This window comes from Propithecus coquereli, unplaced genomic scaffold (genome assembly GCF_000956105.1).
Source record: "Propithecus coquereli isolate 6110/MARCELLA unplaced genomic scaffold, Pcoq_1.0 Scaffold142, whole genome shotgun sequence".
NCBI classification, from domain to species: Eukaryota; Metazoa; Chordata; class Mammalia; order Primates; family Indriidae; genus Propithecus; species Propithecus coquereli.
The window spans coordinates 2,996,876-3,017,845 of record NW_012138525.1 but is presented as its reverse complement, the minus strand read 5'-3'; the positions used below and the strand labels follow the sequence as shown (position 1 = coordinate 3,017,845).

General features: G+C 60.5%; 1 protein-coding gene across 2 annotated transcripts in view; it reads left to right on the top strand.

Moving 5' to 3' along the window:
- Positions 1–20,970, top strand: part of ASS1 (argininosuccinate synthase 1) — a 49,722-nt gene that overhangs the window by 10,813 nt on the left and 17,939 nt on the right. For both annotated transcript variants that reach the window (XM_012639707.1, XM_012639708.1), the window contains 8 exons: positions 1,059–1,247; positions 6,376–6,432; positions 7,364–7,438; positions 10,562–10,632; positions 11,251–11,281; positions 16,440–16,530; positions 18,998–19,082; positions 19,643–19,707. In XM_012639707.1, the coding sequence (XP_012495161.1) occupies positions 1,059–1,247; positions 6,376–6,432; positions 7,364–7,438; positions 10,562–10,632; positions 11,251–11,281; positions 16,440–16,530; positions 18,998–19,082; positions 19,643–19,707 (664 nt within the window). The remainder of the gene's footprint in view (positions 1–1,058; positions 1,248–6,375; positions 6,433–7,363; positions 7,439–10,561; positions 10,633–11,250; positions 11,282–16,439; positions 16,531–18,997; positions 19,083–19,642; positions 19,708–20,970) is intronic.

Below are 20,970 nucleotides of genomic sequence, written 5' to 3'. Positions count from 1 at the left end.
GAATTTTATCCCTAGCAACAAACACAGTCAATTTTTCTTGAAACAAGTTTCATTTCATTCATTTTTGTAAAAATATTGGCCAAAACCCCAGTCTGAATGACCATATTTTGTCTGTCAGTCCAATGGTCTGTGAAAAAAGCGGCTAGTTTAGCTTGTAACTCAAACATCACATGTGCTTTTTCCTTTGAGTGTAGCAGCAGTGCTTCCTGTGTATTTCACATTTCATACTCAAGCGTTGAGATTTAGTAAAAGTGAACATTTTACCTCTCCATCAAGGCTATTCATAAGTGAAATTGGCGCTGTGAGGGTGTGGCATGAGCACAGTGACTACGAGTATGGTCTGGGGCCGTTGCCCCGAGTCACGAGAAGGCACCAGCTCCTTCCCCCATCATTGCTTTGTATCATCTGTGCAAATGTCAACAAAGTGAAAACGTCAATCGACATCTTAGTATCATTATAACAAATGTTTTCGCTCAGAGTCTCCCTGAAAGGATCTTAGGGGCCCCTGGAGGTCTACATTTTGAGAACCATTCCTCTAGATTGGGGTTTCCCAACCTGGGCCCTGTTTATCGATACATGTGGGTGGCTGGCCTGTGCATTGCAGGGTGTTTAGCAGAATTCCTGGCCTTTACCCTCTAGATGCCGGAATCACCGCCCCACCCCCTGACCTGGCAGTTGTGACAACCAAAAATATCTCCAGATATTGCCAAATGCCTCCTAGGGGACAAAACCATCCCTGGTTGAGAACTGCTCCTCTAGATCTTTGGTGGCAACTAAGTTCCATCTTGCTGGGAGGGATTTAGGAGCCATCCAGCTTCAGCTAGACGGTGCATCAGGATTGATTAGCAATTGTCTGCCATGAGTGCAGGAGGGAGAGTAACGGTGCGACACGCTAGAATCGATGAATGACAGCTACCGCAGATGCAGAAGGGAAAATGGGGGCCCAGCTTACTGCGATCCACTGTGGGTGTCGGCCTTGACGCCGGCCACCTGAGCCCCCGGGGCTCCGCGTTCTGACTGGGCTCTGTCCTTGCTGGACATGGGCTCCTCCCCCGCAGGTGTTCATTGAGGACATCACCAAAGAGTTTGTGGAGGAGTTCGTTTGGCCCGCCGTCCAGTCCAGTGCACTGTACGAGGACCGCTACCTCCTGGGGACCTCCCTCGCCAGGCCCTGCATCGCCCGCAAACAGGTGGAAATTGCCCAGCGGGAAGGAGCCAAGTATGTGTCTCACGGCGCCACGGGAAAGGTGAGGCACAGCGACAGTGGCACCTGGGGAGGGCCGGGCGAGGGAGAGGGAGGCGGGGGCCCTGCGGAGGAGACCCGACAACCAGGATGGCGAATGACCCTGGAGCAGTTTGGGGCTGGGCCCCCAGACAGGGTGATGTGCGGCAGGCAGCCTGGTTTTGTCGAGACGCCACTGAGAGGAAGAGAGAGGGTCTCTGGTCCCTGCGCTCTGTGTGCCGGGAGTTCTGCCTGACTGTTCTGAGTCCTCCAGCCACCCTTCGCTGTGGGAGCTATGTCACCCATTTGGCAGACCTGTGCTGGGGCTCAGGGACATCGTCACGGGCCGAGGTTGCAGAGTCCCCATGGGACATAGTGGAAAGGGTCAGAGGCCCGAGCTGGCAGAGCGGGTTCAGACCCCAGCCCCTGTCCGAGCCTGTTTATTCATTTGCAAAACTAAGAAACCCCGTCTTAGTTTCCTAGGGCTGCAGTAACAACATGTCACAAACCGGTGGCTTAGGACACAGTGTACAGTCTCAGTTCTGGAGGCCGGAAGTCCAGCGTCAGGGTGTCACAGGGCCACGTCCCCTCAGAAGGTGCCAGGAAGGGTCATTCCAGGCCTCTTTCCGGCTTCCGGTAGCCTCAGGCATTCCTGGGCACGTTGCTCCTTCCTGCTGTCCTCGGTCTTCACGGGGCTGTGTCCCCCCTGTGTCCGCACGTGGTCTTCCCCCTGCGCCTCTGTCTCTGTGTTCACACTGTCCCTCGTTAAGGGCCCCAGTCTCGTGGATGCAGGCCCACCCTAGTGACTCACCTCGACCTGATACCTCTGTAAAGACCATACGAGGCCCCGGGCTGAGGTACGGAGGTCAGGACTTGAGCCTGTCTTTTTGCGGGGGACATAATCCAGCCCGGCACACCCCTCCCTCTGGCCCGCATGTGTGCCCGTGCGGACTGAGGGGGCCCTGGGGGGCGGGAGGCAGGAAAGCCCTGGGCACGCTGCCTGGCGGGTGGCAGTCCTTAGGAACAGGGGTTTCGCACAACGTGGCGAGTGTCAGGTGATGCTTTTATAAAGACTCTGGAATCCTGAGCTCTCGAAGCTAGTGGGCACCATGCCAAGAGCCCCGCACACGAGTTGGCTGTGAAACAGCCCACGGTTAGGAGGCTCTGAAACCCCCCAGCGATGGGGAGCTCACTACTCACCACCAGTCTGGCGGAGGTGCTGACGGTGGGACAGGCCCCGGCTCACTGTGGTGCAGGCACACGCACGGCTACGGTTAAGGTGGAGCAGACGTGACCTGGGGGTGGCCTTGCAGACAGCCACCGCCAGGATGGCACTGGCCATGTCTCTGAAAACTCACGCTTTCGTTTATTTTCCTGGGCACTAGTTCAACGAGCGTGTACCGGCCACCCGCACAGCGCTGGCCGCCCGCTGGGCACGGCACGGTGTGGAACTTCCTGGGCCTGTGCGCCCGCAGGGAGCCCGTGTCCTAGCGAGGGGGAGGAGAACAGGTGCAAGGTGAGCAGCTGGAGGGCCCGTGCCGGGGGCCCTGGGGACAGCGGGCAGGGGGCTGAGGGAAGCTGTCTTACAGAGCATGGCCCTGAGAGCACAGTGACTGAATAACAGGGTATGGGAAGAGTGTGCCAGGCAGAGGGAACAGCCTGTGCAAAGGCCTAGAGCCAAGAGGCCCAGAGTGACAGTCGGTCTGGGGGCTCGGAGCAGGAGCTATGGCTGCGGGAGAAGCAGGGGTCAGGGCTGGGCCAAGGCCAAGCTGAGGGGGCCGGCTTCATCCGAGGGCGGGTGATTAGGGGGTGTGGGAGGGTCCCAGGCTGGAGCAGGGTGGCCAGCGACTCCGCCAGTGGGATGTGGGGGGTCGTGCTGGCGGCTCCCGTGGAGGGAAGAGACCAGTGAGAGTCTCACACAGACCCGCGGCCCCAGTTTTCACTAACACCCTGGCTGTGGATGAGGAGAGGTGGGCAGGGTGGCGTGTGCCGCCCCCCATGCAAGGCTGGTGGCAGAGGGGGGCAGGGGAGAGAGCCCTGAGGTCCAGGACGCGGGGCCCGGGGCCCGCACGGCTGGGTTCAGATCATAGCCCCGCGGCGTCCACGTCGTGTGACTTTACACCCGACAGCCTCCATTTCCTCTTCTGTAAAGTGAGGATGAAAGCAGAGCCCAGCCCGTGGGGTGGTTAGGAGCGATGAGTAGGACTTTGCCAGTAAAGTGCTTGGCACAGGGCCTGGCATGGCGACACTCAAGGAAGTGTCCTAACGGTGAGATCATCAGACCAGTTCTGGGGGCAGAGGAAGGTCATTGAGAACAAATTCAGTGTAGAATAAATAAAGCGCCTGAGCCGTCTCCTCTGCCCAGGTGGAATGAGCTGGGCAGTGAGCTCCCCATCCTGGGAGGCATTCAAGCGGGGGGCCAGGGGATCAGGATTCTAGAAGGGGTCCTGCTCAGAGAAGGTCCCTCCAACGGTACCGTTAAAGTTCAGATGGGGGCACTCGGGGCTCGTGGAGTGAGCGGATGTGTGTGCGAGTGGGTCTGCCCTGGCTCCGGTAGTCCCCGGGGTCCTGGAAGAGACCCCCCCTCGCCGGAGACCAGCCACGAGCAACCGGGAATAGCCGCCCGCGGCTGCGCGCCTCTCCTCCGCGTGGCCACCAGAGGGCGCCAGAGGCTTGGGTTTGAGCCTTGGGGCGACTGGGGGAAGGCGCTGCCCAGCGTCCTCTGCGCCGCGCGCTGCCTGCAGGGCTCGGCCCTGAAAAGGACTTGGGGTCACCCCGCATTCACACCCAGGGGCCAAGGAAGGGACAGGCAGGATCGAATCATCGCTGGGGGCCTCCAAGTCCGGCGGCAGGAAGGCTGCCTGGGGTGCCAGTTGCCGGTGCCACCCCGCTGTGCCACCTCTTTCTGGGGGGTTGACAAGGGAGGTATACTTCCATGCCTCAGTTTCCCTTTGTGTACAGTACCTGGGAAGCCCCCAGCAGCCTCTGGAGACAGTCTCCAAGAACTGGGATGCGAGCGTAGAGGACCAGGAAGGCTTGAGACAGGGAAGGAGCCGGGCCCTGGGGTCCCCTTCCAGCCTGCCGCGTTCATCCATGAGCATCTCCCTGGTGCTGGCGCTCCTCTGCGCACCGGGCACTGTCACAGGACGGGCTGGGTGGAGGCACAGGGGCTCAGGGAGGGTGACGCTGAAGTGTCCAGGGGCAGCGAGAGTTAGCCAGTGACGCTGGGGGAAGGGCGTCCCAGGCTGCGGAACAGCCCCTGCGAAGGCCTAGAGGCTGAGGCAGCCCCCCCAGACAGCACCCGGCACGGAAACGCAGCCACATTCTCACCTTCCAGGCCTGCGGCCAGCCTGGCCCCCCACAGCCCGAGAGCCGCACAGAAGCCAGGGTGGCCCTGGCTGGGTCCCCCCCACCAGTTCTGGAGGAGGGGCCTGGAAATATGAGCCTGGAGTCCGGGAGGGGTCCGGGAGGCAGGAGTTTTGTAAATGGCACCATCTGTATGGCTGTCCCAGGGCAGATGGGAAACCCCAGGCCCTGCAGTCCCCGGTGGGCCCATGTTTACACATGTGTTACATGCATGTGCTTATGTGTGCACATGCATGTGAAAGACACTACATCTCCCTTCTCCCGGGGGAGCTGCCAGGGACTGCCCTGGTGCTGGGCTACTGCGGTCCGGGAGGAGGACTGGCTCTTGCTGGGATGGAGTTTGAACCCAGGAAGCTGTTTGTTTGGCTTCTTCGAGGGTCTCCCACTCCTGAACAGATGGGTGTCCCGTGGCGGCGCCTGGAGGGGCAGACACCAGCCAGGCCTGGCCGGGCCGGGGAGCACAAGCCGCCTTTGTGTTGGGGAAACGTGACGCCGAGGGGGAAACTGCCGGGTGCGACACTCGGCCGCGCATCGCAGATCTAAAACCAGGCTGCCAGCTATCACGGCTGCCACTGCTGCAGGCGGCGCTGGCCTGGGGCTGGGCAAGTGTGACCGCCCTCCCCTCACCTCTGTGTCCCCATCTAGAAGATGGGGACAATAATGGAACCTGCCTCTCGGGCAGCTGTGAGGATTCAGTGGGTTCGTTATGTGCGGCGCACAGACCGGCTACCCAAGTGTGAACTGCTAGGTTGCGCATGTTTGCTGTGTGACCCTGAGCAAGTGGCTTCACCTCTCTGAGCTTCATTTTCCTCATCTGTAAAACAGGGTTACAAGTCCCACTGGCTCCGGTGGCTCTCCAAGTGGCAGCACATAGTAGCTGCTCACTGGAGGGACCGAGCGGAGGGTGAGCAGGCCCGGCCCCAGGGAGTGGGAGAGGAGCACCCGCCGCGCGCAGGGCTCTGGCTCCGCGGAGAGGGGCTGGAACCTGCACCAGCCTCCGGAAAATGACATGTCATTCCCGCGCCGCCGCGCCGTGCAGTTTTCACAGTAGGCGGAAGGTCCCTCTGTTATTTCCACAGCGTTAAGTCTCCCTTGTCCACCAGCCGGCGCGGAGCAGGCAGGGAGCAGGCAGCTCTGTGCTCCCCGGGCTCAGCCAGCACTGCCTTCCTCCTCCTCCTCCTCCCCCCCTCCTCCTCTTCCTCCTCCTCACCAGCAGAGGCTGTGTTGGTGGGGGTGGGGGTGGAGTAACTCTCTACTTGACAGCGGAAGGTATGGGCGAGGTGGGGGCCCCCCAGGCTGTGTGTCCTTAAACTAGTCCCTTTCCCTCTCTGGGCTTCAGTTTCCCTGTCCATGCAAAGAAGAGCCGAGGCGTGAAAGGCCCTAAAGGTCGTCTGGTTCCATCTCCTCCCCTCAACCAGCCATTGCAGAGATGGGGAAACTGAGGCTCAGAGAGGCGACAGGACTCCCAGTTCTGTGGGCGTGGGGGATGAAGGCACCAGGGTGCCCAGGCCCCAAAGTGAGCTTGTCTCTAGTCTGGAGCAGGGCGTCGGGCAGGCGGAGACCTTTGGGGAGAGGCTCGTGTGGACAGCTCAGGGCGGCTGTGCAGGCCCCAGGCCCCCAGGGCTTGGCCAGGCCTGCAGCCGCGTGCCAAGGGCTGAGCCGTCGCCTACACGAGGACCCAGAGCACACCCTACACTGCCAAGTGCCCCGCTGCCCCTGTCCCTATGCCCTCCCCAGATCCCAGACCCCTCCTCTGTGACTTCTGACACCCTCTGTTCGTGTTTCAGGGGAACGATCAGGTCCGGTTTGAGCTCTCCTGCTACTCGCTGGCCCCCCAGATTAAGGTAGGATGGTGCTGCACGGGGGTGTGGGGAGGTTCCCCAGGACAGAGCCAGCGGCTACTGAATGCTGTCCGTGGTGGGGGTGCCCATCGCGTCCTCTGCTGGGGACGCCAGCCTCTCCCTGGCCTTCATTCTTCCTGGAGGTGCTGTCCAGGTGCCTGGGTGGGCCAGGGCACTGGACGGAGGGTGTTGCTGCCCCTCGGCCAGTGTCCTTGGTGTTCCCTGGGTGCAGCCGGAACAGCTCTGGGACATGGTCGCTGATTTCTGGGCTGCCTGGGGCCTTCCCATCCCCGGTCAGGGCCACTCAGCTCCCCACCCTGGCCACCTGTGCCTGGCGCCTAGGTACTGCCTGGCTTGCTGCCGCCACCCCTACCCTCCTGCCTGACTTTGGACCTGGCCTGCGTCCATCCGTGAATGAGCGGATGCCTTCGTCCCCTCCCCCACTCACCCATTCGTCCCCTAGCATCCACCAAGTGCCTCCTTGGTGCAGGCCTCGGGGGAGGGAGCCCAGCCCCCCCTCTCTGCCAGGCTTGAACCCCTCCCCCTGCCCTGCCCAGCGTCTCTGGGCCCCCGACATGGAACCCTTTTGGTCCCCAGCAGAGGCCCTCTGTCCAAGGGTGCTAGCAAGGACCATGAGACCCGTCTAGCTCAACCCCTCAGGTCTCAGTTGGGGAGACTGAGGCCCGGAGGGGCAGGGAACCCCCGAGGACCCACAGCCATTCTGCCGCGGAGCTGGAGCCTCTTCAAAGCCACCCCCAGTGTGGCAGCTTATGTCCTTCTCCTACTTAAGGGGTCTCCCTGCCCCCCCCACCATGGACCACATCCTCCCCGGGACATGCATGAGACCCCTTGGGTGGCCGTCAGAGCTGGGGCCTCTTCCCAGAGAGGCCAGCAGCTCAGCACCCCCAGTCCTCACCCCTCGCCCCGTGTCCAGGTCATTGCTCCCTGGAGGATGCCTGAGTTCTACAACCGGTTCAAGGGCCGCGGCGATCTGATGGAGTATGCGAAGGTACGGCTCCAGTCTGCGCCGCCGCCCCGCCTTTGCCCTCCTGGGCGTAGTCCTGCTCGGGCTGTCTGGGCCAGTCGCACAGGCCAGCACTGGTCCCCATGTGATGGGGGATTGAACCTCTGCCCCGGCTGACGCCCCCAGGTGGCATCTGGCCCCTGGGCCGGCCCTGAAGAGGTGTGGCCTCTGCCAGCCCCTTGCCTGGGCGGGGCATCTCTGAAGCAAGTCCCCAGTCCACCGAGCTGGAGGACACTGGGCTCACCCTCCTATTCCCGGGGAGACCAGAGCCCTGCTTGCCACCTCCGCCGTGTGCGTCACTTGGCGCTTGTCACTCGGGACGGCGGGGGTGTGATCCAGGGCTGTTCCCCCGGTTACCTGGTGCTGATTGTCCCTAGCGCTTCCCCGGGAACAGGTCGGCTCAACAGGGGCAGGGGCAGACAGAGCTTTCTGCGGCGCCTGCCCTTTTTGAAGTACAAGTTGCGAGAAAACATATTAGAAGTTTTGCATCAAGGTGCTTAGCCGCTCCCCGGGGCACCTTTCTTTTTAGCGACTCGATGGCAGCCCGTGACAAACAGCCTCAATCAATCAGACGGGAAAGCAATGCAGCGCACATACCAGAAAATCGCTCAGGTTTTTAAATAGCAGTCGCCAGGGCTGGCTGTGAGCTCTCGCTGCCGCCAAGGCGCTGTGTGGCAGGGGGCACGGCGGGGACGCGGCCCTGCCCCGCCGCCAGCCTCCCACTAAGACCTGGAGTGCTGGGAGGGAAGACCTGTACCATCTGCTGTTTTATCGTTAAGAGGGGAGTTTACAGGAGCAAGCCCATATGTTGCCAAACAAATTGTCACATAGCGGAGCTATTAAGGGAGCAGGGTCAGCGACGGTTTTCCCCTCGCCTCCCGATGACACAGATTGTGAAGCATGTTTCATCTTTAAGAATAATGAATTGGGACCCCCACGCAGCGCCGCCGTCAGGCCTCGAGTCGCACTTAGGGAGAGGGCAGGGCCGACCCTCATGGTGCCCCCGTTCCCTGTAAGCCCCCAGACAAAAGTGGCTCCTGGTTTTCCCAGTGAAGATGAGTTTCAGGAAGCTGTGTCCCTCCTCCCCAGGTTTCGGGGATAAGGCATGTAGCTTCCGTCCCAAATACCCTTCAGAACAGGACGGCTGTGCCCGGGCAGGGTGAGCGCGGCCCCCTCGGCCACTCGTGCGTTCCCGGAGCCGGTGTCAGTTGAGCGGTGCAAATGTGAGCGCATGTCAGAAGGGAGGCAGGGGCAGTGTTTCTGCGCCCAGGGAATGACCAGAATAACTGAGCAGCAGCGAGGCTTTGTCCAAAATTCAGAGCCAGCCAGGATCAGAGACAGATGAGACAAAAATCAATGGGGCTTTGAAAACCTCAGCTTTCAAGACCCGTCAGTAGCCGAGGCCGAAGGTGCTCCGTGAGACTCACAAAAACATGCATTTGCTCACCGCCCGCCTCCCCGCAAATCCACGCTCCGGGGAAAACACCGGGAACCACCCGCTCCTTATCCTTGTCACCGTAATTAATCTGCTTTAGAAGCCAGAGAGCAGGGTGGGAGCTGGAAGCAGGGCAGTCTCCTGCCTGTGCGCTGAGGGGTTTTACGCGCCGCCGTCCCCAGTTGCAGTGCGAGTTGGAGGGGACCTCGGGACACAGCGGGGCTGGGAAACAAACCTCTTTGGTCTTGGGGTGGTCCCTGTTGTTGGCTCTTCCCTCCTTCTTTCCTTCCTCGCCTCGCTCCTTGATGGGAGCCCACTGGCAGAGAGAGGAGGTGGGGATGTTTCCACACCACCCCAGACACAAAGGCTCCCGGGACCTGGCCGGCTGCTGGTCTCAGCCCCAGCCGGAGAGCTGAGAAGGGAGGACGGCGCCCCACGGGCCACCGGGGTGTCTGTCCTGGTCCCCACGCCTGGCAGACCTCCCTGGCGAGTGCGCAAGGCCAGTGTGTAGATTTAACTCTGGGCAGCTTTGAGGGGATAAGTGTCCCCCCAACATTGCGCAGCCTTAAATGGGGTGTTCTCATTTGCTCACAGAATTTAAAATGAAGACTCCACAAATTCTAGGGTAGATGGTGGGCCATTCTTTTAAAGGGAGTCTCCTGGCTTTAAAAAAAAAAAAAAAATTCGAAACTATAGAGGGTTTTAGCTTCATGTTAATTTTAAAGTGGTGATGAAGGAAACAGCAGCTTCCTGGAGGAGGCGTCCGGAATCTCACGGTCTCCCACAGTCGTGAGAGTGAGGCCAGAGCTGGGCAGACAGAGGCCGGGGGTGACTGGCGGCAGAGGCTGTGGTTCCCGCCGGGAGCCCCTGGGGCGAGGTGCCCGCTACGCAGCAGGGGGATTTCAGTCAGGGCTGGGCCAGGGCAGCTCGGGTCGCCAAGGCAACCAGCCTTGTCTTCCCCAAGAGCTCGGGTGGCCTTCAAAGTGGGACCTGTAGCCCTGGGTCTCGGTGGGGACTAGTTTTCTCCTGCGACGATGGACTGGACCCTTTGGGAAGCAAGACGTAGTCAGAGCCGGGCCGCTGGAGACGGGGTCTGCAGAGCGACACATGTGGCTATTGCACTAGCCCGGACACGGGGCCCCCACAGGGGCCGGGCCACCTGTAAACAAGTGCCGTGACCAAGAAGCTCTCCTGGGTCCCCCCTTTCCTTGGGTCCACGTTAAGCACAGCGTGGCATCTGGTGGCAGATGGCTTGGTTCACGTCCTGGATCCACGTGGGAGTTGGGTCCATTCCAGCTCCCAGCTCACAGGTTGTGGTGGGGGGTCGGGGAGCTGGTGCTGGGGGACCTTGGCGCGGTGCCTGGCGTGCTGTCAGGGCTGCAGACCCTTGGCGTGTAGACTCAGAATCTTCTGCAGGGACCCCCAGAGCCAGCGTCCACTCCACAGCGCCTCAGACACTCGGGCTTAGAGTTTCTTCGTGGGCACCTCCAGGAATGGGGCCCTCGCTCTCCCCCCAGGCAGCCCCAGGGAGGGGAAGGGGACCAGGAGGTGGCCCAGGGTCTTGCCTGAGCAGGGCCAGAGCTTGGGCTGTCTGCCACCCTGAGAGAAACAAGCTGGGCCTGACCTCACGTTCCTGCTGCCTCACGCCTGCACTGTGTCACCTCTTCCCGCAGCAACACGGAATCCCCATCCCAGTCACGCCCAAGAACCCGTGGAGCATGGACGAGAACCTCATGCACATCAGGTGAGGCGCCCCGCCCTCCACGCCTTTAGCAGGGTGGCGCTGGTGAGCGCACACCTGCTCCGTGGTGGTGACGCCACAGCCGTGGTCCCTGCCCCCGTGGAGCCGAGAGGCCTCGGGAGGACAGACATCAAACCACCCGGCTCATGCACTGCTCTCATCGCTGTGCTGCTCAGTGCTGTGGGACGTAGATCATGGGGACGTGGCCTCACCCCAGGCATGGAGGGGGGGCTTCTTGGAGGAGGTGGCATTTGAGGTTAAAACTTCAAGGATGTCCTCAGGTCAGAGCTCAAGGATGAAGAAGAAGCCGAGACAGGGCACAGAGAAGAGTGTTTAAGGCCGAGGGAACAGCATGTGGGAAACTGCCCGAGAGCAGAGCCCCCATGTGACACCCTGGGGGTGCCCCAGAAGACTGAGGGAAGGTCCTGGCTCTTCCCTGCAACCTGCAGCTCCCGCAGCCAACTGTGGTGGCCCAGAATGTTCCAGGCAGGGCTGGCAACAGTTGCTTTGGCAGAGAGAAAAAGGCGGACCAGACTCGTCGGCACAATGGGGTGTGTGCATTGGGGGCGGGGTATACCGTGTCTCCCCAAATGACCCCCGTCTCCCCTCTCCCCTCCACAGCTACGAGGCTGGAATCCTGGAGAACCCCAAGGTAATCCCCCGTTTCCTCCGAGCCAGCGTCCTTGGCGGTGGCCGCTCCGCGCCGATGCTGTCTGATGTATTTGTAGCCTAATTTGAAATTTCACGGGGGGCCGGGTGTGGGGCCGAGGCCGAGCCCTGCCTGTATTCCCGGACCCCCGCCCCCCACCCGCTCCATGCTGTTTTCAGACCCCCTCCGTGGTAACTGCCACTGGGATGAACAGGGGAGGGAAACATTTCAGGGCGGCACAGAGGGGGTGTGACCGTGAGACAATAAGCACGTAATTAAGCAGATGAGACGCTCGTGGGAGGGCCCAGCCTGTGCCCACCAGCTCTCAGGCCGCGCTGCCCCCCCCATTTGCAGGGGCGCAGATCAGAGCCTCAGGACCCATGTGTCTGGGTCTGGGTTCCACGCCCGCTGCCAGCCGCCCCGAGCCCCTGTCCCCGGCCTCGCAGGCCGGCCATGCTGGGCCCTCAGCCCTGTTGAAGTTTAGGGTTTCTCTCCGGGAAGGGGGTTTCTTTGTGTCCACCCCTGCCCGCCGTGGGAGATGGGGTGGGAGGCCCAAATCCATCATGGGAAGAGAAAAATCTCTTTGTCCCTGAGGGACTGTGTCTCGTTCCCTGGCCCAGCCCCACACCCGGGCGGCTGGTTTGGAGGCGGGGTGGGCTGTTGGCTGACTGTAGGGAAAAGTGTGCTTGTTTGGGGGGCAGTGCGCTCGGCGGCTGGGTCTGGGGATCCAAGAGGGCCAGATGGGGGGGCGGCCGCCCGGGGTTTGCGCGAGATTGAGGAGCTCCAGAGCCCGGCCATGGTGCCGGGGCGGCTCCCCAGGGCCCAGGCGTCTCTGACGTCCGCTCTGCGCGCCGCCCCTCGGACAGTGTCAGTCACGGTGTAGCACCTGCCAGCCGCCATTCCCGAGGCCGGGCACGGGGGTGTGTTTTCCTGGTCAGCTTCCTTGGACGCTGGCTGTGAGCATCTTGCTCTGTCGGTGAGGAAGCCGAGGCCAGAGCAGGGACTTGCCCCAGGGCGCCAGCTGCTTAGCCGGGAAGCCGGGCTGGGGCCCTCTGTGGTCCCCCCACTGCCCACGGCCCCCTCCTGCCCACTCACCCACTTGGTCCAAGCTTCTCACTTAGGAGAGCGGCACCCTTGCCCCCTGGGGGGCTGATGGCCCTGCGGGGCTGCTGCCTGCTGGCCACAGGTTTTTCCAGTTCATGCTCTGCTGACCCCATGACACTCAGGCCAGCCACCCCCAATTAGCAAATCAGTCACCACCGAGGGGGGCAGGGGAGGCTGCCAGGCAGGCTGTCCTCCCAGGCCCCAAGCATGCCAGGAACCCACCCCCACCCCTCTCCCGCCAGCCTACTGGAGAGGAGGCCCCCGAGAATAGAACACCTCAAGATTGGGAAGCAGAGCTGAGGCCAGAGGGCAGATCACCCTTGGACAGTGCCCGCAGGGCCTCAGGCTTGGTGCGGGTGACTGTGCTGCTGCGGGCGGATTCTGCCCCCTCAGCCCCTGACCTGACAAGGGCGGTGAAGGATGGGTAAGTGCTATGAGCCTCTTTGTTTGGGATCCTGCCACCCAGCCAATACTTGAGTCCCAGAGATAGGAAATCTGAGTCTAAATCCCAGCTCTACTTATTGCTGTGCAGCCTTTGGCAAATTACCCAACCTCTCTGAGCCTCTGATTCCTCTTGTACAAAGTGGGAAACCACAGCCTGTCCCTCTTGGGACATCTAAAGCCCTTGCGCACAGGGTAAGCGCCCAGTCATGGAGATGGGGGTCCTGCCCCCCCTCCCCAGGCCAGCTTTGGAAAGGAAGGGGCCAAGGTCCTCTCCTGCTCAGGGACCCTTCTCATCAAGCAGGACAGGCTATGTTGGGCTGGGCTGGGCTGGAGTCGAGGGGAACATCATTCCTGCCGAGAGGCCTAGGGTCTGGCCCAGGCACCCAGGGTCCTGCCACTTGGGCAGGGGGCCTGCACCAGCCGCGAGGACTCCCCCAGGACTTTGCGGGGGTCACTAGACACCAGGACCGGCCCTTGCCTCTCTGGATCTTGGGTGCCTTGAGCCCCTCTGGAGGAGCTCAGGGAGACGGAGCCTCAGGGAGCCTGGCCCCTCCCCCGCTCCAAAAAAAAGCCAGAGACCTGAGGAAGGGAGGGTTTGCAGGCAGATGGCTGAGCCATTTTCTGCCTCCGTGAGGGCTGATTGAAGGGCAATGAGGCAGCTAATGCGAAGAAAGATAGAAATTTACTTGCTTTAACTTCATACGGCCCACAGTGAAAGAGTTCATTCACCGCCGGCCCGCCATACCTGATGGATGAATAAACCATTTGCAGCATCGATCATGCCTCTACATCATGGTTTAGTTCATGGGCCATTTGCTCCCAATCTCTCCTTCTCCGGCCTGTTTCATGCTTTCTTTTGCCCTCTCCCCCTCCCCCCACCCCCCTCTCTCTCTCCCTTTTTCTTCCCTCTCTTCCCTCCCCCCCAAGATGACATTGGAAGTGAGGCCTCCCGCTGGGATGGATAAATAGATGGCATTGATACTCGGCAACAAACTATTTGTCATTTGAACTGGGCTTTTAGGAGGGAGAGTAAAAAGAAGGCAGGCGCCCAGCCACCTCGGGATGCAAAGCAAATGTCATTTTATTTCTATTTAGTTATTTTATGTAATCGGCACTGTCAGGTGTCCGCCCGACTGCTGCTGACTTCCGCCGCGGAGTGCAGGGGCTCGCAGGGGTTCGCGTCCGTGTCCTCCTGCAAACGTTGTCATCCTTCACTTCTGTCTGGGGCTCCGTCCGTGAGTGTGGCAGAGAGAAGTGACAAACACTGAAATCAGGCCCAGGACAGGTGGAGGTGGGGAGGAGGTGGGGAGTTAATCACTATCGTGGGGTTGGGAGTGTTCCCAGCGGTGGGGACGGGGCTGTGGGTCGTGCTGGTCACCCAGGGGTCCAGCCCCGTTCATTTTACCTTTTGGCTGAGGATGGGCCTTTGGGCCTGTCTGTGCCCAGGGGATGCAGCGGTCGGCCTGCCCCGTGGGTGACGCTGGCTCTCTCCGGCCAGCGACCTCACACTGTTTCTTAGCCCAGCGTACTGTGGCGGCTGGGACACAGCATAGGCTTGGGGAGAGAGCAGTCCCCTGGGCTGGCTTCCCAAATGCAATTTGAACAAGCCACTTCTCAGCCTCGGCTTCCACTCTGGTCCCTGGAGGCATCAGGCTATGGTTGTTAAGGACTCCTCCTACCTCTTTGGGGTCTGTCTTTAAGATCAGTTCTGCCAGGAGCAGTGGCTCCTGCCTGTAATCCCAGTGACTCGGGAAGCTGAGGCAGAAGAACTGCTTGAGCCTAGGAGTCTGAGACCAGCCTGGGCAGCATAGCGAGACCCCATCTCTACAAAAAAATTTAAAAATCAGCCAGGTGTGGCGGTGCACCCCTGTAGTCCCAGCTACTCAGGAAGCTGAGGTGAGAGGATCTCTTGAGTCCAGGAGTTCAAGGTTACAGTGAACTATGATCGTGCCACTACACTTTAGCCTGAGCAACAGAGCAAGACCCTGTCTCTGAAAAAAAAGAAAAAAAGATCAGTTCTGGGTTCTTGTTCCCGCCCCACAAATGGAAACTGACAAAGGGATGCCACTGGCCTCGTCACACAGCACTTTGCAGGTGGGTGGGCGAGGCCATCACAGGCCCCGTCTGAGCTCAGAAGTGGAGCTAGAAAGATCAACCATCAGTTTGCCCAGGACTAAGGGGACAAGGGGCAAGGGATTTTCGGTGCTAAAACCAGGAGAATCCCAGGAAACCGGGATGGCAAAGTGACAGCAGGAGAGTGATCCAAGGCACTTTTCTTGGCCCAAGCAGGGACGGGAGGCTTCTCCTGCAGCGGTGTTTTTCCAAGAGAGGCCCTGCTCAGTGTATCACCTGAGGTCTTTTCCAGCCGTTCTCTCTACGCACAGAGCACGAACAGTTTGTGCTAGGCCTTCCCTGGCATCTTCTTATGTGTTTTCATGTCCAATTAAAAAAAAAAAAAAACCTGTCTCTACACTTAAGTTGTAAGATAGTCAAGGGCAGGTGTCATCTCCCCCATTTTACAGATGGGAAAACTGAGACTCGAGGAGATAAAGTAGCTTGCCCGAGGCCCCACAGCCTTAGGTCCTGATCCTGGTGTGGGGGTACTTCCTACCACTCTAAAACCCAGCCTGAGTTTCACGGGGGCCTCGTGGGGCCCCTGTCTCTGACGTGTCCCACACAGAACTCACAGCTGCAGCTGCAGTGTTTCCCACTCAGCCTCGATTTCTTCATCTGTAGATGGGGTAACAGTGCTTGACCTTCTTACCAAACAGGGCTGCTGAGAACACAAAAGAAACTGCAGATGGAAAGTGACATGTGAATGTTTGCAAGGTTTTGAAAGCAAAGATTTAAGGGGCTGTCGGCAGGTGGACCAGAACAGCTGGGCACAGGACGCCCACCGGGGTCTTGAGCCACCAGGCCCCAGTGGCCCCGTCCCCACAGTGGCAAGTGTCCAAGCCACAGCTTGGAGAGCTGGGGCCTCCCAGGCAGGAGGGGATGTTGAGAGTTGCAGGCAGCGAGCAGCCCCTGCACCGCCGCGTCAGCGCGCCCGAGGAGAAATATACATGAAGGTTGATGTGTTTTCAGATGGGTTTTGCTTGCTCTTCTCTTTTCTCCCTGTGAGCATTAACCTCGGGGACCCTGGGGACGGCTCGACTCGCCGGAGCACCTGCTGGGGTCATGCGCCGTCATTAGCTTTGCGGTCAGTGCGGAATAAACCCCAATTCCCGGTGCCGGCGAGCGCGTGCGTGCCCGCTCCCGGGAAGCCCTCAGAACGCCGCCTCGCTCCTCCAAAGTCACACTTTTTCCTGCCTGACTTGTTCCTCTCCTGCTATTCTGCCTCCAGCTGTGGGGGCGTCGAAGAAAAAGATGAGATCAAGTTGAGGGGAAAAATTCTCTGATTTCTTGAGCCCTTTGTTTCCCAGGCCCCTGGCAAGCAGGGCGGCTGGGGCTGGGGGCTGGGGACGGCTGGACCGCACCAGCTGGTGCGGAGGTGCCAGCAGCGCGTGGTGCTGGAGAGAGGAGAGGGGTGCGGGTCCCTGCAGGGGGTGGTGCGGGGTGTCCAGTGGGCTTGGCTCTGGCACCCATCCTCCAACCTCTCTCCGTCTTTTGTCAGAACCAAGCCCCTCCAGGTCTGTACACAAAGACCCAGGACCCGGCCACAGCACCCAACAGCCCTGACATCCTTGAGATTGAGTTCAAAAAAGGTACGTGCCTGGCTCCTTTCCTGCTGGCCTGGGAGCCTGGGCCCTCTGCGCCCAGAGTCGAGGCAGCGGCTTCCAGGGTTCCCCACAGCCCCCTTCCCTGGGCGCTGAGCCAGGGAAGCTTCCCGGCTTGGGAGGAAAAGACCCCCAGCCGCCCCTCACACCAGGTCACGGCCCCAGGTCTGCAGCGAGAGCATCCAGTCCCTGAGTGGCCACTCGGCTGTCCTGGCCCTCGGTTTCCTCGTCTGAAAACAGGAGATAGGGTGCCTGCTGCTTCCCCGGTGCAGAATGCAGTCTACATGGGAAGCTCTGCCACCGAAGGACCTCAGCTAGTGGCAAGTCTTGGAGAGCTGACCGCAGGGCCGCTCTGGCCCCGCATCGACAGCCTCAGCTCGTCCTAAGTTAGCTGCTTGGAGCCTCATCCCCCGACCCCGGTTTCAAACTTGGGGCTTTTGGCCCTTTTCGGCGTTGGGGGCGTGTCCTGATCTCCCCCATCCCTGCTGCTATCAACAAGAAGTGTTTGCTGGCCTGGCCTTTGTGCCCAGGTGCCTGACCTCAGCTGATGGACATTTCTTGCCTGGAGGAAGGAGGCGAGGCATCGATCAGGCTCAGAATGAAAGCTCAGCGGGTCCAAGGAGAGGACCTTTTCCAGAGGCTGCAGGTATCAGGGAGGCTTCCTAGAGGAGGTGTTGTTGGTAGGGACAGGAGGAACTGAGAGGAGGCAGGAGGGCATCCCGAGCCCAGGCAGGGAGCGGAGGGAAAGTGGCCCTGAGGACAGGCCAGCTTGACAGGCCGGCTTGGCCTTTCCCCAGGACACCTCGGAGGATCAGGGTGGGGGAGCGCCAGGCCGGTGGGGGGAAGCAGAGGTTCAGACTCCACTCTCCCTCTTGCTGTGCGACCTTGACAACCAACTTCTCCCCTCTGGGCCTCAGGGAGCACTTGCCTAAAAACAGGCCACAGAAGTGATGCTCACAGGTGCCCAGCATGATGTGCGGTCACTCCGGGGCCTACGAGGTCTCCGTGAGGCCCCTGAAGGCAGCGGGTGCCCCAGGCCTGGTCTGCAGGCACGGAGCCCGCAGGAGCCCGGGAGGACGGTGAGGGTGGCAGGCGGGCCTCAGGCGGCAGAGGGTCCTGGGCACAGGGCTCGAGGAGCCGGGCAGCCCCACGAGCTGAGCTGGAGAAGAAACGTGACCCGTTGTAATGATTTGGGGACTGTCTGGAAGGGAAAAAAAGACGGGAGGAACCCTCCCCTGACTAGTCCCCATTCACTCTCTAGTTAATTTATTTGAAGTTTTAATCTAATTATTAACTATTTTAAAGGCTAAGAGGCTTTCTCCGGCAGCAGCATCAACAATGTCACCTCTTCTCCCGGGCAGGCCCCATCCAAGGCCCCAGCGAAGGCCCATAATAGGACGGGGGCGAGAAAGGGAGCGGGGGGAGGCGGGGGGTGGCGAGAGGAGCTTAAGGTTCATTATTGGGCAGACTTACATTTAATAGCAATTTACAACCAAGTTATAAAACCCCTGGAAATGGGGGTTAAGAATGGCGAAGCTGACAGCGCCGTGAGCGCAGCCCCTCCAGGCGGCGCCTCGCTAATAAAGACTCGAAAGCCGCTATTGAGGCCTGATTGGCACCCGGTGGCTCGGCCCATGGTAATGAGCCGGGCAGATGGGTGGGGGATTAGCCGCCAACTTTGAACAGCTTTTCTTTGTCACTGTTTCAGCTCTCTTGTTAGCTCCTGCTACATTTATTGCTCATTTCACATCGCTCGAGAAAGTGCCCCTTGCTATTCACAGTTGGCCCTGACCCACCCACTGCCCCCCAACCCCGCCACCCCCCTCGACAGGGCCCGTCCCTCGCCAAGCTCAGCCGCCTCCCTCCTGCCCTCCTGCCACCCCAGACCCAACTCCAGGACTCAGGGCCGCCGCCAAGCGGGCACCGTGTCACCCCATCAATCAGATGGCTGCGTGCGGGTCTGGGTACAGGGTCGGGGCACGGGGTGCGCCTGACAGACGTGGCGGGGGCTGTGTGTGTGTGTGTGTGTGTGTGTGTGTGTGTGTGTGTGAGTGTGCGTGCGCGAGAGTTCAGCCGCACCTCGGCCTGGCGGCCCCGGGTAACTGGTGGGACAGAAGGTGCTCCCGGCGTAAGACAATGGTGGAGCGTGAAATTCAATTAGTTCAGGGCCTGGTTCCAATTTCACAGCCCCTAAATGCAAAAGGGGCAAAGAGAATGGGAGGGTGGGGGAGAGCGTTTTTATTGCATTTTCCCTTTCATTCTGGGGGGCTTTCTCGCCCCTTCTCTCCCCCCGGCAGGCCTCAACCTGCACAGGGCTTTTGACGGAGTCACTTGGAGTCCATATCTGTCACATCCATTTAAGGCGTTGCGGGTGGAGGGAGAGGGCGGGGTGGCGGGCGCAGTCTCCTCCACTGAGCCTGGCCCGGACACCCACTGCCCTCTTCTCCCGCCCTAGGGGTCCCCGTGAAGGTGACCAACGTCAAGGATGGCACCACCCACCGGACCTCCTTGGAGCTCTTCATGTACCTGAATGAAGTCGCGTGAGTGTCCGCAGCCCTGCCTGGCCTCTTGGGGGCCGCCGTTTTGGGCAAGCACTGGCCTGGGCCATTTTGGCTACTGGTCACAGCTGTGATTTAGGGGCAGGGGGGACGAGATGTGTCCTAGCCCCTTGGGTATAGAGTCGCCCGGACCAAGGGGACTGGTGTGGCAGGAGAGTTCCCATGGTCCTCATTGAAATCTCTCAGCCTTGGAAGATGACAGCCCCGGGGGCTACTGTCCCCTGGGGACCATCAGGCTGGGGCTCCCAGGTGCTTGGCTGGACCGAGACCGGGCTAGACGGACAGGTGAGCAGTGGTCGGCACTAGTGCTAGGCAGGGCCCCAGGACAGAGGTAACAGAAGGAGCCAACTGAACTCACTTAGTAACCTGGGCAATCCCTGCTCTCTCTGGGCCTCAGTTTCCCCACCTATACACTGGGCACTCAGAGAACATGAGTCTTGGATTCTGAGGTGGAGCCTGAGCCCTGTGTGTGGCTCACACTGTGGCAGCCTGCAGCTGGGAGCCCAGCTGGGTGGGTGACAACTGACCCATTCTTCCCGCAGGGGCAAGCACGGCGTGGGCCGCATCGACATCGTGGAGAACCGCTTCATCGGAATGAAGTCCCGAGGTGAGGCCCGGAACCAAGCCCACGGCCCCGCAAGCCCCCCGTCCCATTGGTATGTCGTTCTGCCCATGGTACACGGCTGACCCTGGGCAGGTCCTTTCACCCCACCAGACCGTACTCTCCCTCCTGCGAAGTGGGGATAACGGGCCCTTCGCCACTGACTTCTGAGGGTGTTATGAGAGGCGCTGTTCCAAGAGCTCGGGGCGGGGTGGTGGGGGGAAAGGAGGGGCGGGGGCAGCCTCAGAGAGGGGAAGCCAGGGCCAGGCCTGGAGGTCAGGCTGTCTTATGTCCCAGGAGGGTCGGCCAGGTTTGGAGGCAGCCTGTGCGGGGCCGATTTCGTGGTCATTAGGGATGCGCGGAGGACGCCGGCCAGGCAGGGCAGCATCTTGCCAGGGGTGGGCGCTGTGGGCCGCACAGGCACCGTGAGTCGGCCGGGGCCTGAGGCCTGACCCACTGTCAGGCACAGCACGAAGGTCCTTTTTCTAGGGACAGGAAGGGCTCTACCTCTAGGCTGCCCAGCCCCGCAGCAGCGTCTGGCTGGGCTGGGGAGCAGGGGAGTTGGTCCCCAAGCAGGTGCCTCTGTCTCCCCATCTTCTCTTAGTAACCCGAGCCTGTGATTCCCTTTGCCGGTCACCCTTTCATCTCGACCGCACCCCTCCCTGGCCTGTTTCTGCATCCATATGACAAGGGGACCCCAGGTCCCCGAGGGTCTGCCAGCGTGTGATACAGCAATGCTGTGTTCTTTCCGGGGGCTCTGAGAGGGAGAGGGAGAGGCTTCCCAATCAGGGCACCTGAACTTTTAAATACTGGTGGTCAGGTCAGGGGCCCTATTTTGGCAGGTGTTCAGATTGCTTTGCTTAAGGTCCATGGGCAAAGATAACACAGCCACATAAAACCAGGTCGGGTAGAGTCATGGCCCTTTGTCCATCAGGACATGTTACTAAGATTCTAAAAGCCAAAGAGAGCTGACCACCGCCCATCAGCTGTTAGGAAAGGGTGGTGGCCGGGCGGGGGGCAGGATGCCTGGGGTTCTTGTCCCAGGTTTGCCCAATGACTTTGGACTTGTCCTCTCTGGGCCTCAGTTTCCCCAAGTGAAATGTGCTAAGCGGAGGGTGGCAGTTGGATCATTCTGGCTCCGACCTGTTTGAGTTTCTCTCTAAGCTGTGGGGAGGAGGGGAGGGCAGGGGCTTTGCCTCTTGCCGCAGCTATTGTCGGTGGGAAGCAACCTAATTGAAACTCTCTGGGGAAGGCCTTGTAGAGAACAAT